The sequence below is a fragment of the Onychostoma macrolepis genome, chromosome 18, assembly GCF_012432095.1.
Source record: "Onychostoma macrolepis isolate SWU-2019 chromosome 18, ASM1243209v1, whole genome shotgun sequence".
Lineage (NCBI taxonomy): Eukaryota > Metazoa > Chordata > Actinopteri > Cypriniformes > Cyprinidae > Onychostoma > Onychostoma macrolepis.
The window spans coordinates 24,155,880-24,174,650 of record NC_081172.1 but is presented as its reverse complement, the minus strand read 5'-3'; the positions used below and the strand labels follow the sequence as shown (position 1 = coordinate 24,174,650).

The 18,771-nt window shown below is 35.5% G+C and overlaps 1 protein-coding gene across 1 annotated transcript in view; it reads left to right on the top strand.

Moving 5' to 3' along the window:
- spon1a (spondin 1a) overlaps window positions 1-18,771 on the top strand; it is a 176,000-nt gene that overhangs the window by 30,489 nt on the left and 126,740 nt on the right. Inside the window, exons 4-6 of the mRNA XM_058752280.1 lie at window positions 3,798-3,871; window positions 4,464-4,586; window positions 13,233-13,381. Of these exons, the coding sequence (XP_058608263.1) occupies window positions 3,798-3,871; window positions 4,464-4,586; window positions 13,233-13,381 (346 nt within the window). The remainder of the gene's footprint in view (window positions 1-3,797; window positions 3,872-4,463; window positions 4,587-13,232; window positions 13,382-18,771) is intronic.

The window sequence follows — 18,771 nt, the reverse complement described above, 5'->3', positions numbered from 1 at the left end:
CCTGTTCTCCAGTCCAGCCCCGAGAGGGCTCCACTCCCCGGATCCAGTCCAGAAAGGGCTCTAATCCCTGAATCCAGCCCGTAAAGGGCTCCAGTCCCTGAATCCAGCCCAGTGAGGACTCCAGTTCCTGAGTTTAGCCCAGAGAGGGCTCCTGTTCCTAAGTTTAGCCCAGAGAGGGCCCTTATTCCCACGTTCAGCCCAGAGACTTCTGTGGTTCCTACGTCTGGCCCAGGGAGGGCCACAGTTCCCGCGTCTAGCCGAAGGAGGGCTACTGTTCCCACGGAGGGCCTACCGAGGGCCCTGCTCCGCCATGGCCCCCTGGACTGCATGCTCCACCATGGCCTCCTGAGTTCCTTGCTCTGCCATGGCCTCCTGAGTTCCTTGCTCCGCCATGGTGCCCCGAACTGCCTGATCCGCCATGGCGCCCTGAACGGTCTGTTCCGCCCTGGAGGTATTCCCCGTGTCCCTGTCCTGCACCAGCCTCCAGAGCGCCCACCCCCCCTCCCCAGTGGAATTGTTACAGCAGACGTGCCTTCTGGTAGGGGGGAGTAATGTCACGTCCAAGGACTGTTCTCTGTGTTTTTCTGTCTCATATGCTCCCCTGACCTAGTTTTCCCTCTGGTATGCCCATATTTGGTTTTGTTCCTGTTCCTGTCCCCATTTAGTTAATTCAGTTCCACCTGTGTTTTATCTCGTTTAGTCCTGTGTTCTTAAGCTCTGTGTCTTCCATTGCCCAGCATCCGGTATTATACGTCGATGGTGTGCTTCTTGTGTGTCTCTGCCTGCCTCGTGTTACCCTGTTTTGGAAGATTAAAAATTGTTTACTTTGAGTTTATCCTACGTCTCCTTGTTCCTCGTCTCGCCACAGTAGGCAACCGTCACAGTAGCCACTAGATGCTGATTAATCTAATTCTAGATCTAATTAATCACATCAATTTTAGCTGAGAATATGCATCCCAAAAATCATTTAAAAACATTGTGTTAGATGAGTAAAACTTTAAATAGACAATACAAAAAGAAGCTTTAGAAATAAATATTTTGATTGAACATAGCATAATTATTATTGTATGCATGGCATACATGTTTTTTAAAATATGAATATTGAAAAATTAAATTTTAATGAAATGATACTCAAAATATGAAATTAAAACACACAAAACACAACAGTTTTGCTGTGGCTTTGTTTGAACTATTTTTATTAGCTAAATTGAACAAAACAGGCAATACAATATTGTCTAAAATTTCACATAACATTAACTTAGTGTTTATTGAGCAATTGTATAAAATCAATGTCAAATTTGCAATCATGCAGATATTTGGGGAAAACAGCATTCTTGCTCATGTGATATTGCTGAACTATATCATATACAGTTTATATCATATATGAACCCATACGCGTGATTTTTTTTCCATAGTTAATCACACCAATTAAAGCATTTCATAGACAGTAAATAGACTCAATACCTTTTATTAGGTGTTGCATCTGAATAACTGTGAATAAATTATTATCAAAATGATTATAAAAATGAATAAATGATTATCAAAATTTGATCCGATCTGGCAAAATGAGTCGGAATGTGCACATGCTAATTTTAAGCTACAGACAAAAATTTGTTATTTAAGCCCTCATCTAGCAATCCCAATGCTCCAAATATTAATTGTACATTTTCTGAGAGGAGTGCCTTTTTCTCTGCTCGCTTACATACAAAGCACCCGCATAAGACACTTCCGTCAGTGCGCAATTCCAATAAATATACACATATACACAGAATTACAGTATTTAAGTATTCACGCAAACATAATCGGTTATGCCTTAAGACAGTGAATGTTTGGGGACCTGTTGGGGAAAAAACATCTGATATGTAACATTATATTGGATCATTGCAGTACAGTAAGTCTTAATATATAGGCCGTCTGTCTGATTAATGCTAATCTAACACTAAAATACATTTTCTGCTCTTGATTGAACTGCTTTTGTAGTTTTAATAATCAGTTTATTTGTAATGAATACACTGAAGTGATATTTACATTTAATTATTTGTTTTTCTTACTTGAATGCTTTTGTTTATATGTTAAATGAAATAAAAGTAATGCACTATTTGTTTCTTTCTCATATTTGTTCTACTGTTGTTGTTTTTGCATCTGTTCTTATTTTTAATAAAGATAAAATTAAAAAAAGGCTATATTGTGATTATTAATATATTAATTAATATTAAGAGAGAAAGTGGATGAAAGGATGCAACGTTGCTAGTTGATTTTGCTTTTGGAACTTTAAGAAAACTTCAACTCGATTTTTCTCAGAATTGCTTTTGCTGACTCTATCGACTTGAAACGGGTCATTTTTTGGCAGATTCCAGCAAATCATACATCATTTTGAAGGTCTTTTAATGGAGAATGTGCCAATAAAACTAATAACTATTTTTTTGCTTATTGTGACTCATTTTGCCAGCATTGGTTACAAAAGTTTATTTGAAATGTCAGTTTTTGCATTAAGATTAGTTAAACCTGAACACACACACAGTCGAGTCTAAAAACTATTAAATGCGTCTGGAGTCCCAGTCACTAACTCGAGTGGCTATCTCAGATATGTGGCCCCTGTATGTATATATGTATGTATGCATGTACTGTATTTATTTTTAAGGTTATAGGCAGTGAGTAAGCACAAATCATTTTTAACATCTTGACTACAGTCTGTTAGGTAAGGTTTTGACAGACGTTTTTGTCTTTAACACTTTTTTTTTCTCCACCAGTCAGCAACTTTCATCTCTCACTGGATAATGACCAGTCCAGTGAGTGAAAACTACCGGTTCATAAATATTCCTTGTCATTTGGATGAGGACCACCTGGACTGGCCCCAGCTCTCAGTACAATAATGCCAGGCCTGTTCCTCAGATGAGAGCTTCAGTGTGTGAAGAGGAAGGACTTTTTGTTTACTCTGAGATTTTTCCAGGCTGTATAAAGACCTCCATGGCTGCCACAAGTATCTGAGATGGCACCATGTAAACAGGCTTCACCAACTCTTTTGGATCCCAGAGCTTAAGCTATGTCCATGATCACTTATCCGATTTTAATTACCATCAGAGTCTCGTTCTTTCTTTCTTGTTTACATCCTCCGTATTCTTGGACTGTGCAACCAGGTTCATCTACATTTATTTATTTATTTCCTCAATGTCAATTTAAATCCTCTGTTCACCCTGCTTAAAAGACCAGATTTGACCAGCATGGTTTGGTGATGGTTTAGCTTCTGGGCCAGCATAGCTATCCTGTTCACCAGCAGTACTCTGGTTGACCAAAATGGTCTTTCTCGTGAAGCTAATGGATCAAATCTGGCTGGTTAATTAAAATGGCTAGTGGGGAAACCAGCACAGCAGCATCATAAAATGGAGACTGGAATTTGGAGAGCTGCCACTGGCCCATGTCCCATGTCAGGCCCACATTTATGTTGTACCTGTATATCAGAACAGATAGTGTTAGAATATGTCAGAAAAACTGTTAGAAATTTAACTTTTTTGCTTTTTTTAGTTTCAGCAGAAACACATAAATATGGCTTGTGATATTCAGGGTGCAGCTCCCTTTGGTGATGTGCCTCTTTTTTGGGATTACAATCACTCCATGGGGGTTCATGATTGCTGCTTTTCAGAGTTCTGTTTTGCAAGTTACCCTCTTCTCTTCTCTTCTTCTCTTCTCTTCTCTTCTCTTCTCTTCTCTTCTCTTCTCTTCTCTTCTCTTCTCTTCTCTTCTCTTCTCTTGATTCACCTTAATTTTCTCATTCTCTCTTTTCTCTTTCATCTTTGCAGAGCTAGTATTGTTCAGAGGAAGATCATCTCATTCCAGGATGAAGGCTCACTCACGAAGCGGATGTGTGAGAGAGGTGAGACTTTCATTACTCCCAGCTAGATGGTTTGGCACATTACAAGCAGCACTTCTACGAGATATTATTTCAGTATATGGTGCTTTTTTTTCTCTTTTCTCTCTTTCTCTCCCCCAATTTGGCTCCTCATATACCTGTGCTTATTTCTCAGGCTTGATTTTTACAGCAATCCATTTTGGAAAATAAATAAATAATAATAATAATAATAAATTAATGAATGAACGTATGTGTGTGTGTGTATGTATGTATGTATGTGTGTATGCATGTTTATACCAGCATCAGTTTCCATATGTTCTAGGTTTATTACCATCTAACCCATAGGTGTCCAATCCTGTCCAAGTTTATCTCTAACACACCTGCCTGAAAGTTTCTAGCAGATATGTTCTTATTATTGAGGAGTTACCATCTTGCATATCTCAAAACCTTACACATGCATTGTATGATGTAGTGAATCTTCAAAGGTTATATACTTGTGTAAGTGGTTTTATTGAGCCTCTACTACTGCAGTTTAAATAGATAGATAGATAGATATAATTAAAAAATGTGGATATTAATATTTGTAATAATCCAGCTGCCCTCCCTTGTCCTTTAGAGCCACTTTATGGAGAAACCACAGACAAACCCCTGCTGGACTGCTGTGCCTGTGGAACTGCCAAATACAGAGTCACCTTCTACGGGAACTGGTCAGAAAAATTGCACCCAAAAGACTACCCAAGTAAGACACTATGTCCTCAATGACATGTGAAGTGTATAATTTTTTCAATGTTAAAATAGTTTCTCCTATCCCAGTTTACTGTGCAGAGACAGTGAGAAGTAAGCCATTTAAACTTTGGAGCAAAACATGAATGATACCACAAACCATGGGGGTTGCTGAATAGAGGTTTTATTTAAATGTGTATTTTATATTTCGTCGCCTTGGAATTATAAGGTTCTATCTGCATTCTGAGTGGTTTTGAGATATTGAGCTTCAAAGTTTTTGCATTACATAGCAAAAGTATATGGGGGAACAAATCTCTTTCCTACATGAAAATGACAGAGACCCTAAATGTATTCTAAATGTAGAATAGCAAAATCCTCTCAAATTTTTAAATAGGGATTTTTGGAACAGGTCAAAATAGAACCTTCTAATTCTAAAAAGTATTTTCCCGCTTGGAATTATAAGGTTCTGTCTTGCAAAACATTTATTGAAGCAACAATCTTCAAGAAATACAAATAGTTTTTTTATAATTTGTAACAATGTGTCAACATGTACGAGAAAGGTAAATTTAATGCTTGCTTTATCACATTTATTCCATATTTTAGAACAAATCATTTTTTCTTGGTTAAGTTAGGCACAAAAGGCAATAGGCTACTAAATATTTTGTCCAGTGCTAATGTTAATTTTAGCTAGGATTATAGTGGGTAATTAAACACATTATTGAGGGAACAGTTAAGGCAGCTAACATTACTCTAATCCATCTGACCAGAACTTTATTCCACAAAAAGCAGGACAGGGAAAATGGCATTCTCTTTAAATCAGTATGGCAGAGATAACATGCTGACGTTTATTGTTGTAATTAAGAACCCATCACTTAAATGGTTGACTATTTGATATTTAAGGCTTAATGTTGTAAAATTTAAGACATTTTGAGACTTTAAACTGCATGAATATTTAGCCAATCAGGTCTTTAGCGACCCAGACTGCCAGCACGGATGGATCTCTAATTGCTGCAATAGCAAACTGTCCTGATATTTTAAGAACAATTAAAAAAAAAAAAAAAAAAAAAGAAAGAACTTCTTTACCTTTTGAAACTTAGAAGGGTTCGATTTGAGCAGATGATTTTACCATCACTGCCATCGTCAGAGCGCATTTCCCCAGTATACATTCAGCATCTGGCTCATATTCACGATCTCAGTACATTCTCAAAACTATCGTTTTCAGTATCTTCAAAAACAACAATTTGATCGCTATTCACCACATCCACCATCAAACGACAGTGACACTTATATTTCATTATGTACAGTAATTGCTTTGCAGTAAAGCCATTAAAACCAGTTCAATTTTTGCAGATGATATTATTAGTTTTATGCATGCGCTAATTATGAGTGAAAAACACGTCATCATTATGTTTTAAACAGTGCCACTTTGTGGAATAAAGGTGAATTGCACTTATTGATTCTGCAGACACGTAATTATTGTTGTTTAATGTTCAATATTTCCTGCTGTTACGGAGCAGTCCGGCGACATGACAAAGAACGTTGATCCTGATTGGTCTTCTTGCTGCATTCGAAGTACTGATTGGCTGATTCACAGATAGAACCTAATAGAACCAAGTTAGAGTTTGACTTTGTAGATTTTTTTTTTTCTAAATAAAAAGTCCTAAACTGTACAAAACTTGAAAAAAAAAACATCATATAATGTAAATAAGTTGTCACAGAATAAGAATATGTGAATAACTTTATAATTATAAGATAGAACCTTATAATTCCAAGGTGACAATTTTTCCATGTTTTATTTGTGACTTACAAATAATTTATCTATTGACAAGCTTGTTGGAAAGGGGCTACACTCCAGATGCATCTGGTCGATAAATTGTCCTAAAACAGAGTGGCCTAAAATTCAAACATATTGTTTTTCTGTGAATGTACACATACCAGTGACACTAATGGCAAAATCCTACCATACCACAGAGGGCCACTCATATAACTTTCCAGCAAATTGCATTATATATGTTGCAAATGGTTAAGGCACATACTAACTTCACCCTTGGCTACAATATTGTGTACAGACATTTTTTTTTAATTTTTCTTTCAAAAATAAGTTTGTAGTTTTGTGGCTTGAATATAGTCTATGCTTCATATAAAGATATATAAAATAGATCAACCTGTTAGAGCCACCTTTTTCAACTGTCACTTTGAACTTGACATGTCCGGTGTGCAAAACCTGTGATTTGTCTTAGCCACAGTGCAGTGTGGTGCTTCTACTCTCTAAAGCTTTGGTTAAATTCTAATGAAAAATGGGATATGAATGTTTTCAAGCTGAACACTCACATGCTGATCAGTAAGCGACTACCCAGAACACCCTATAGTAACCACATAACAATGTGCTAAAAAACATCCTAGCAACTGTATACTGTAGCAATAACTGGCCCCTTGAAAGCACCCTAGCATTATGGCAGCTTTAATCTGTGCAGTAGAGAGCAGCACTAATCATTTAAAAAATCTTTAGGCTCGATATACTTATATACAGTGGTGGAAATGGCCAGAATTCACTGGGGGGACTCTAGCTTGGAAAGGGGCGGGGGTTAAAAATGGTAATTTTATATGACTTTTCGGATGTATTTAATTATAAAACACTTTATAATCTATAATAACATTTATTAACAACTTATTTAATATTTTCTCTAAACCTTCTTGTATATTTAGACAAGCACCTGCAATTATGCCCAAAATAAAGATACTAGTGCTCCTACTTAAAAAAAATAATTAAATAAAATAAAAAATAGGAACAGACCTTCTGATCAATGACAGGAGGGTCATTCCTGGGATTCGGTAACATTTCAACTTGGAATATACATGTTTTTCAACTAAATGTGATTCAACTTCTAAATACCCCACATCATTAGGCACATATCAAACCTCCCAAAAATATTAATCAGATTTTAATATTCAAAATATAATATTTTCCGACCACAGGCATTAAAGACCTTTTATTATTTTCAGGGTTTTTTTCCAGGTTTTTTTTTTTTTCTCAACCCCGTAACGGACAAAATGGGATTGTTTTAAAAAGGATTTTACACAGAAATCGTTATGAAACAAACATCTACGTACTGCTCTTGTGTTCCTGATAACAATTTAATGATAACAAATGTAACATTTATCATAATGTTTCACATTTTTATAGGACTGAATCTAAAAATGCACAAATTGTGTGTCTACAGTCTCTTTATTTTTGTAAAATAAATAAATAAATAAATTTAAATTTAAACTAAAACCACAATTGTATTGTTTTAGCCCTTAACATGTCAGATGGTAATCAGCAGGAAATACTTTTGTTCTTAATTGTCTTCCCTATATTTTTCTAAACATATTAATGTGACAAGGTGTGATGGGGTTGAAGACTGTAACACATTTGAAGGGATACATTGCCTTAAATTAAAATTTTTGGTTTTGTTTCTCTCTCATATTGTCCCCTTGTTTCTGGCTCAACATATATGCATGGCCAACATTGTCTTTCTACTGCAAATGTGAGTGCAATTTCTGATGTATGATGCTTGTCAACGTTTAAGTGGACGTATTACGTCAACAATTCTATTTAAAACAAAAATATGAGTTGTCATGATTTTGGAGTATATATTTACTGAAACCATGACTATTTTATATTTTTTCATTAAATTATTAATAAATGAAGCAAATAACTCAACCCTATCACAAGTTTACAACCCTGTAACAATGAGAAATACATCTATTTGTGATGGGGTTGAGTGTGACGGGATTGTGGTTTTTCAAACAAAATAGCAACTGCTGTTCAAGTAGCATAGGAGAGTAGACCATATATGGCAGCGATAAAATAAATACATTGTATATACTTATGAATTAAAATAAAATGTTGAAAAAGTAATAATTTTCATCTTAATTTTATATGACGGGGTTGAGTTGTTAAGCTTGACAGTACCCTCCCTGACTATAACATGCCTCAAAAATATGAATAAAAAGTATGATACCACTAACCATTTTCTGCACCAATATTAAAGAGACCTGAATGAAGTCACATATGAGTGGAGACTAAATTGTTATGGGCGTAGAATGGTTAGTGTGACGGGTCTGAGTTCAGACTGAGAGACATAACTTTAAAGTCTGTTTGTTATCAAATATTTTGCATTTTTTAGAAAAATATTTTTTACAAGAAAGGAACACAAGTAAATACTTACATTGTTGCCAAAAATCACAGACACTATGCACATTTTGTTAATAATTTTCTAAAGTACAAACTCAGGGACATTACAAAATGCTTGGTTCAAGATAGATATAAGACATTATTTTATGCTAAAAATATAAAAATGCAATAATTATTTTTATTAATTATAATGGGCATCCCAAAGTTTTGTGAAAAGCTTCTAACAATTCATTTTGGTGAACCACCACTTTAGAAACTTTGGGGGACTGAAATATTACCGAATCCCAGGAATGACCCAGAAATTAACCTTCCTATTGATATTTGACTCCTTAAAGTTTTTTTTATTTTTTTTTATTATTTTTTTTAAACCTTTGTAATGCCATTTTTCTAACTTTATTAAATGTATGTAATCTTTTGTGCCAAAAAAATTAGATTTATAAACTTTTATCCAAATATTTGAACTAAACAATGAATTCAATTAAAATAATAAGATATAACAATAACAATCAGGAAGAATAAGTTTCCAGTCAAATGAAATCAGCATCAACAATTCATCTTTGCATGGCACAGAAGAGCACAAATGTGGCATTAAGGAATATTTACAGAATTTAAGAAATTTTTGACAAGACTCAGAGGTGGCATTAATGCATCTCATAATAACAATGTTATGAGATTAATGTTTTAAATATATAAATTTAAATTATTTAAATGACTCAATTTATACTTTAAAAATGAAACAGAAATTGCCAGTAGGTGGCAGCAACTCACTGTCTTTGTCACTGAATCATTCATTCAATCGATTCGTTCAAACGGCTGATTCATTTAGGAACGAAGCAGGTGACTCTCTTTATGAATGGGTCATTGAATCATTGACTCACTAGATTTGTTCAAAAGCAAAGATTCATTCATAAACGAAACAGCGCTGTGTCAAAGACTTGTGCAGAGGCTCAGCTGTGACTTTGTTTTTTAACTATATTTTTGTTGACGAAATAGAGCAAAATAGACAAGTGTTCCTAAAATGTAAGTCACTTAATATTAACTTGTGTCACATTTGCAAACTCTCTATAAACATTAAAAAGCTGTTACCCTCCGTTCATCGCTATCTCACAAACTTCCATTTTAATGAATGGAGCTCTCTACACTGCACACTGAAATATATTATTTACGTCGTCTCTACACTTTGTTTGTTACAATGAATGACATCAACTGCAGTCTGCTTTCACGATCTGTGCTGTGAGGAGCAGGACGTGCAGCGATAGAAAAGCATTTCTATTGGCTGGAGTCTGCAGGTATTAAATGGCAAAAGACAGCATTGGGCAGCGAACCATAAACACAGCGCTACATTTATATGCAGAACTGGAATCGCTTTCGTAGTCTTTTGAATGGATAAAATATAGAAATCACTTTTAATTTTCAAATAAATCTAACCAATAAAAAGCCGTCCCCCCTCGAAATTAACTCCCCGGACTCCGTCCCCCCGCGTCCCCCGCGTCCCCCCCAATTTCCAGCCCTGCTTATATATCGATAGGAGAGTTGTACATTTTGCAACCGACATTATTTTAGATGTGAAATATCTAATATCTGTGCAATCATTTCCTCATTATTTTCTCTTAGCGCCTGTCCTCTCTTCTTGTCTTTTGTGGTTGGTGTGGATAACCTTGAGAGTGTCTCATTGGGAGTAAATTAAGCCTGGGGATTAGAGTCACTCTCCACTTGAGCTTCTGCAGCTCAGATCAATACTCTGATTAGAATGTACTCTGGGAGCTAGATGAACCTGATAAAGAAAGTGTGGTGCCCTAATTTATGGGCTTAGGAAACAGTGAAAGACATATGAGTAAACAGACACACACTCATACAGTAGATAAACACATGGGATTTATGATTATCACGTGTGCAAAAAACATTCCCATGTGTTAGTATAATTACATGTATCCTAAAGCATTTGTGTAAAAGAAAACACACAAACATTCTGCTATGTACATCTGGAATATATGTAGTCATTATCATTTCATTTTGATGTATTTGCATAAATTACTCTATAAACAGAGCAACTTTAATTAATCACAGCCAAAAGCACATAATATAATTTATTCCCATGCTACTTTCATTTAATGATTGAAGCACATCAATCAATAATATTTTTAACTTTGTTGCTCAGATGAGGAAAAAACAAACAAAACATGCCTGTAGTGCTGATGCTGGAATTATGCGCGAAGGTTCAATGCTTAGAGTAAGGGGTTTTAATACGCTTTTTCTTGGAAAGCAGTGCTAAAGATTGTGAATGACCCTTGCTTGGATAGCAGCGCTAATTAGGTTAAGCATGGGATAGGATTATGGGATCTAAAATATGGTCATGCAGAATAACACATAAAAATGTGCTTTATAAGTGCTAATAAACAGCGAGTATGCTAGTACTATGCATGCTGATAACCAATAAGCTAATAACCCCTAAATCTAACTGCCAACTGGACGAAATAAAGATTGTATAAAAACGTATGAATGAAATCGTACTAATTTGTATGCCTTTTGCCAAACACAAAACAATTGTCAATTGAGAGTGTGTGAATGTCACTGTTTACACTTATCAACTTCATAAAGCTTCATTTCAGAACAAATATCTTGTCAACCCAGTAGATCAAGGACATTTTTTTTTTTCCTCAGGGAAATACATAAACATATTTTTGAAGCAGATAGAGAGGAGAAATAGAGAGATACTGTGTTTGGCAGGACATATGAAAATAAGCATTGGAACATCAGAGCGCATCAGTGAGATTTGATACAGGTCTGACGGATTGAGCGGATTAGCGGCACAGAGAGGATGTGGTAAGCAGTTCTTCACAGAGCCAGTATGAACACTCTGTCATGCCTGTGGAATAGCTTAAATTGGTAGGTAGAAATTAGATTGAGGGCTTTAAAGGCCCAGACTGGGAGATCTGGAACTTAATACCTCAGGGTAGAGATTTTCCTACAAGGTGACTTTATTGTTAGAGCAGGACATTATAAAGTTGAAAGAGAAGTTAAGTAATTTCATAACTTTTTTTATAGATAGGATGTGTCATTTGTGAAACTCTTTTCAGTGTTCTGAGAAGAACTGTCTGGCATTTCTCCTGCCTAATGTAGCTCCATAATCTAATACAATATTCCAATGAAGTGCAGAATTTGTTTGCAGTAAGGTTGAAATTGCCATTTAAGGGCTGGGCTAAGGGGACAAATCGAGGACACACACTCAAAAAAGCCCTGGATAGAGCTATTTCAGTGTTTTTTGGCCGGCCCCTGCGGGAGAACCCCATTTTGTGGGAGGTGGAAACCATTTATGTGACATTTGTGGAAGGCATCATGGAATAGTTGTACACGGGGCACAAAGATCCACTAAAGCTTCACACTGCTCCTGCACAATGGAGGGACGCTTCCTCTCTGTCAGAAAAGCAGGGTCATTCTTTTCATGATTGTAGTGTTATGAAAAATACAAGATTTTTACTTAGCGTAGCACAGTGTTTTTATAAAAAAAAAAAAAAAAATGCTTGATAGCACTTTTGTGCAGGCAACTCAAGTTTTATTCCAGCTTGCATTTTATTTTTCCCAGTTCCATACATCCTCTTCTCCCTATAATTTTCTGTCAGTACCTGTTTTGTTTAATTAATTCATTAAATTGATTCTTTTTTTCTTAATAAATACTTGTTTATGCAATCATTTATGTGTAATTTAATTAATCTACTTATATATAACTACAAATACAGTGTACTATTCTATATTTTATGTGGAATTGATATAGGATAGTTAAATTAGGAACACATTTCCCACATTTGATTTACTGTATCTTGTATTTTGACTGATGCCTCCACTGTGCCAGTGGTTGACTTTCTATACTAAGAGTTCTTTACAAATGAGTGATATGAACCCCATCCCATGAGATTTAAGGAGTGTTTTGTACATAAATAATTTTCGGCAATATTAGTACCCAATATATAATTTAATCATGACGACAAAATTCCCAGTACATTTCGCGTTGGCATATTGACGCCAAGGGTTTCTTATTTAAAGCAATGGAGGAACAAGCATGTCGAAAAAAAATAAAAATAAAAAAAAGACGCTAAAGGGGTACCCTGTGCGTCAAAAAGTGAGGCCAAAGGTTCCTGACCAAGCTTCAATATGTGACGAGTTGGGAGTGAGAACGTGCTGGAATATGTTAGTCTCAAAATCCTCTGACATTTTTCTTAACAAATCTCATTTTTTTACTTCTAATTCATTAGTGGTGCTATTTTTCTCTGTGCTTCTGCATTCGTCACCACGTTTGCCTACATCCGAACACCACTCTCTCATGTGTGCACGTATGACAGTTAGCAGAATCTAGAAATTATGGTTTATAAATTAATGGATATCATGATGTCATGCAAAACACATGCAGATTGTTTATTTAGTAATTATTTGTTTAATTAATTTGATCATGCATCATTCTTATAAATTGGAACTTATGTATCTTCACAGGGAGAGCCAATCACTGGTCAGCCCTCATTGGAGCTTCCCATTCGAAAAACTATATATTGTGGGAGTATGGAGGTTATGCCAGTGATGGGGTCAAACAGGTCGCTGAACTGGGCTCACCGGTTAAGATGGAGGAGGAGATCCGTCAGAAGGTAAGGATGAAAAGTTATTGAGTACCTAAACTGTTCAGTTATTCAGTCACCGGATGCTTATTCAGAGTCAGTCATGACATGAAATCTTATATTCTGCTGTAGTTGTTTTAGGTGCATTTGGGAGTTTTTCTTCATGTTCATGGAATTGCCAACAGTTCCTCTGTGAATGAATGTTTTTGTGTTGTGCAGTATATATATGGAAAGTTTTATGATATCTTAATGTTCACCAGTGTGTTCGAAATTCTGTGTGGATTGTTTTTTTGGATCTAGGATTAATGTCTCTCCACAACTTTAACATTCCTATGTATGCTCAGACAAACTCAACTTGCAAACCTGAAGCTGCAAACACATAATGCTTTAATCATAAGTCACCTGAGTGAAAGCAGTGTTGGCATTATCCTCTTTGTCCTTGAAGAACTTTGATAAGAATAATAATAGGAATTAGAAGCCGTGTCTATGGAGGTGTGATGATAAAATGGAGCTGAAATGGATCGGGTTGATCATTACATTAGCTCTCCACTGGAGCATCATAATTACCTGCTGTTGAGGTCATTTTGTGTGGAGCATCGAGAAAAGACCTTTGCAACTGACAAGCTCTCTGCCTATTCTCTAAGTTCAGTAGAGCATGCAGATTCTCTTGGAGATCCGTGAAAAGCTCAGATGTTTGGTTCCCGGTATGCACAATGCACAATGCATTGCCATTTGCAAAATCAGCTGAGAATTGACATGGAAAGGATAGAAGATAAGAGGATGAGGGAGATGATTGAACTTAGTTCTGTTTCAATAATCATGTCTCTTGCACTCCCATTTGTTATCTCTCTTACAATAGTGAAGGTGCAACAGTATGTTATAACAGTTTGATAGTGATTTTGTATAAATCAGTGTTAAGACTTAATCTTCCCTGTGAGCGAGTGACATGTTGTGACATCACCATGGAGGTTCTTTTCTTGATAAAAGTGATCCGGCTTTGTCACATTTGTTGCATTAATAGTAGCTATTTATTATTAGTATTATTATTAACAAAATTAAAATGAGGTAATCAGTTCAATATATACTGTATATACTACTGTATACTGTCTGGTTCTGTGAATGTGATTGTAATCACAAAGAAAGCTGACAAAATTTCAGTTGATGTAAATTTGGACAAGTTTATTAAACTCAAAACAATAATATATATTTTAAAATTTTATATATAAAAACAAACAAAAACAAACAAACAAACAAACAAACAAACAAACAAAAAAAACTCAAAATAAATTGAAAGTTCTAAATACTCAAAGTTAATTAATTAATTTGTAAGGTTTAATTTCCCATACTCAATACAACAAATTACTTTGATCATCATGTTTTGTTTCTTCTCATTTCATTCTATTTTTAATATAATTTTAGTTTTAACTTACTATTTTGTTTTTCTAATGAAAATAAGTTTTGGCATAAACATATTCAGTTTGGTGCATGCCTTTTTTGTTTTATTTACACTAAATGAGTCGCACTAATTAAAACAAAACACTACTTCTCAAAATTACAGTCAGCCCCCTGAGTCTTAGTTCTTCACTTTTTTTTTTGTTTTGTTTTGTTTGTTGTTCTTGTCAATTGTTGCTTTTGACTCACTAGGATTTGGAAGGCACTATTGTTTATAAAGCTTCTTTGATATAATATGCATTGTGAAAAATTAACAAATTCAACTGAACCTCTCAATAAGTTCATTGTCCCTTTAGACTGATGAATTTCAGGCTTCCAAATGGCATTGGCTGATATGGTTGGAAATGTCACTTTGATAATTATGTTGTCAAGTCTGTGCACCAAAGATACTTCAACTCATCTGAGCAAATGATAGAAACCCTGAAGGAGGTGTTGTATCTCTGTGGCAGCTCTCCAGTATATCTGTTATTTGAGCCATATCGCTGTATGTTGCATGGGCTCTTGAGTATGTTGTAAGCAGGACTGTTTACAGTCGGGTGAACAGATAATTATTCTGCCTGGGTTTTCATGGTTCAGATAGCAAACGAATCCTCCTGGAGGCTAGAGAGCTGGACATATCCATATGGGGATATGAGTCTTGGTTGAACGTGTTTGGCCAGCGACTGAAAAGTTTGTTCAATCTGGCATTTACACTTTTAAACAGGTCAAATAAAATGAAAATAACACTTTATCGTAATTGCATGGTCTAAATGTATGATGCACTATTGTAAATGGGGTTTAAAGTCTAGAAAGAAAATTAATCTTCACTTGAACTTGTCAATTGAATAGCTATGCTTATTTATTTATTTATTTATTTGTCCCAGTTATGTGTAGCACTACTGCATTAACATAAAAAAAAAAAAAAAAAATAGCATTTGAGTATGGCTATGTCAAAATAATTAAAGTGAAACCAAAGATTGAACTAGTGTGATTTAATTTTGCAAAGCTGGCAGGGCAAGGCCAACAATGTGCTTACTTTTTAATTACTTGCTAGTAATTTGAAAGTAAATACAACATAGCAACACATACGTACTCAATAAGTCCTTTTGATCAAAAGGTTTATGTTAATGCATCAAAATGCGCAAATGCTCTATAGGTCTATATAAGAGTAGTGTGTGCATGTCTAGTGTGTGCATGTCTTGTGTGTCAAGTCACGTTTATGTGGCTATTGGCCAGGGTTTAACTTGTGTGGAAAAGAAAATCATGCATCATTTCAAACCAGCTTTATAAAAAAAAAAAAAAAAATGAATTTTTCAGTATTAGAATTTATAAGGCCACATTAAACAGTACCACTTGTTAGTGCTGATGCAAAGGTTCTGCCTGTTCTTCATAGTCAAAGTTGATGTTGTTCATTCAGTTCACAGTAAATAGTATATTTTACTATTACAATCCACACCCTTTATTCACCCTCCAGACCAATTTGAATGGAGCAGACTCCATGAAATCTGTTCTCACTGTTGAGAGTTAGGGTGTATTCAAACCTGTCTTGTTTGGTTCGATTGTCTCAAACTCAAGTTTCGTTTCCCCCTTGGTATGGATCTTTTGGGCAGGTGTGAATGCAGCAATCACACTCGGGTGCGCACCAAATAACCGTACCGAGACCCAGCTGAAGAGGCGGTCTCGGTCCAGTTCCAAACAAACTCTGGTATGGTTGAATGGATGACCTTGAGCACATGTGTGGTTTTGTTTCTGGTTCACTTGCAAAAAGGGCAATCAATATTGTATTTGGTCCGTACCAAAGCAAGTGAACTAGCAGACTTTCATGGTGTGAATACACCCTTAGTAAACTTGCCATTCTCTGAGCTACAGGAATCACTCTGACAATGGCAGTATTTAAATCGAGGAATCATTATGTGCTGTTACCACCTAGATCGAAATGAAGCAGTTGGTCAGAGCCCAAAGTTAGAAGAGATGAATGTGGGGGGTGTTTGGCACAGTGAGTCAGCGGGTGGGAACGCCACAATGTGACATCTTTCCTTCTCTCTAGCAGAATAGAAGCACCATCTGTCTGAGATATCTAATTTATGTTCATTTCCATCCAATGTCTGTAGTTTTTCATGAAACTTTCAAGTGGCTTTTAAAATAATTTGTTATTTTGAATTACATCAATTGTTAGAGGACAATTTCCATCCATCCATTCTCCAAAACTCTTGTTCTATGAAGAGTGTGGGGATGCATCTTGGGCCATAGGCAGGGAAGCACCTTGGATGGATGGCCAGTCCATCACAGCATGAGCCATCATATTTAATGATTTTTTTATGTCAAGGACCACCCGCAATCCAGTTTAACCAGATTAAGTCAGGAGTTAAGTTCTGCATTTTAAAAAGTGAGTTAGCTGCCAGTGGTAGTAAGAATGCCAGATTGTGGTGAATTCTGTGTCAAATTTTGCCTTGTTTGTAAACTAATCCACAGTAAAATGAAGTGAATAAAGAATGAGAAAACAAATGAGTTCTTACTGACGCTGTCTGGAACTTCATTAAAAATAAAGTTCGTCCTCTCTTTCCTAATGTTGGGATCAGAAGGAAGGCAATGCAAGACTGTGTTTTCCCACAACTTGGCACTGCATAGTGTCGTCTTGTCTTTTTAGCCATGTTTATCATTTGGTTTCTGCAGAGGCCTGCGTTTGCCTCTCTTGTTATTTACATTGTTGAATAAATAAGCTTTCCATTGATGTATGGTTTGTTAGGATAGGACAATATTTAGATGAGATCCAACTATTTGAAAATCTGGAATCTGAGGGTGCAAAATATATATATATATATATATATATATATATATATATTGAGAAAATCCCCTTTAAAGTTGTCCAAATGAAGTCCTTAGCAATATGTCTTACTAATCAAAATTAAGTTTCACGGTAGGAAATTTACAAAATATCTTCATGGAACATGATCTTTACTTAATATTCTAATGATTTTTGGCATAAAAGAAAAATCGATAATTTTGACCCATATAATGTATTTTTGGCTATTGCAAATATACCGTGCTACTTAAGACAGTTTTTTTTGGTCCAGGGTCACATGTAAAGCTGCTTTGCAACCATGCGAAATTGTGAAAAGCACTATTTGAAGTGTGGTTAAATTATTGAAAAGGTAATGTTCATAACTATACAAAGTGCTGCATCATTATGAATTATTATTATACATATTTATCTATTCTATTTTTATACTCAACAAGTAGAACTTAAATACAGTGTATTGTATTATACATTTAATCATAACAGGTCAACAGAGGATTCAACTAAAATAAATTACTGAAGTATTACTTCAATATTTATGTCACGGTGCACACAGCAGGGAGGAAAGAGGAACACGGAACACACAGACGAGGAGTAACTTCAAAATAATAGTCTTTAATGTAGACATCAGGGCAGGGCAGGGCAAGGAACACAGACAGGAACACCTGTAGTAGACCAGACAAAACTATCTAAACAGGCAGGAACTAAATACACATGACAATTACTGATAATGACTAAAACACAGCTGGACAAGACTTAACTAATAATCACACTTAACAAGGACAGGAACATGACCAAATAAGGAAACAAGAGGCGGAAACACATGACACACACGACAGAGGACTGACAATTTAACAAATTAATTTTTTTTATTTGCAAATCCCCCATTGTTACATTTGTGCTGTAGGCATAAGTTGTGTTTAGAAACTCTGCCCTTACAGCACCTGTTAGCAGAAACACACTGGATGTTTAAATTCATACCTCACATTTTCTTTGGTTTGCCCAAAATGAAAGTCTCATCTTAAAAAAAATAAATAAAATACACAGCATCATCTTAAAATAATTTCATTATTCTTATATTTGAAATACACGGTGAGACTTGTGTCTTTAGCTGCAATGAGTTTCTAGACTCTAAAGGTTTCTTCTGAAAAATGTGCCAAATCTGCAACACAGATTCCCAAATAGTGTGCAC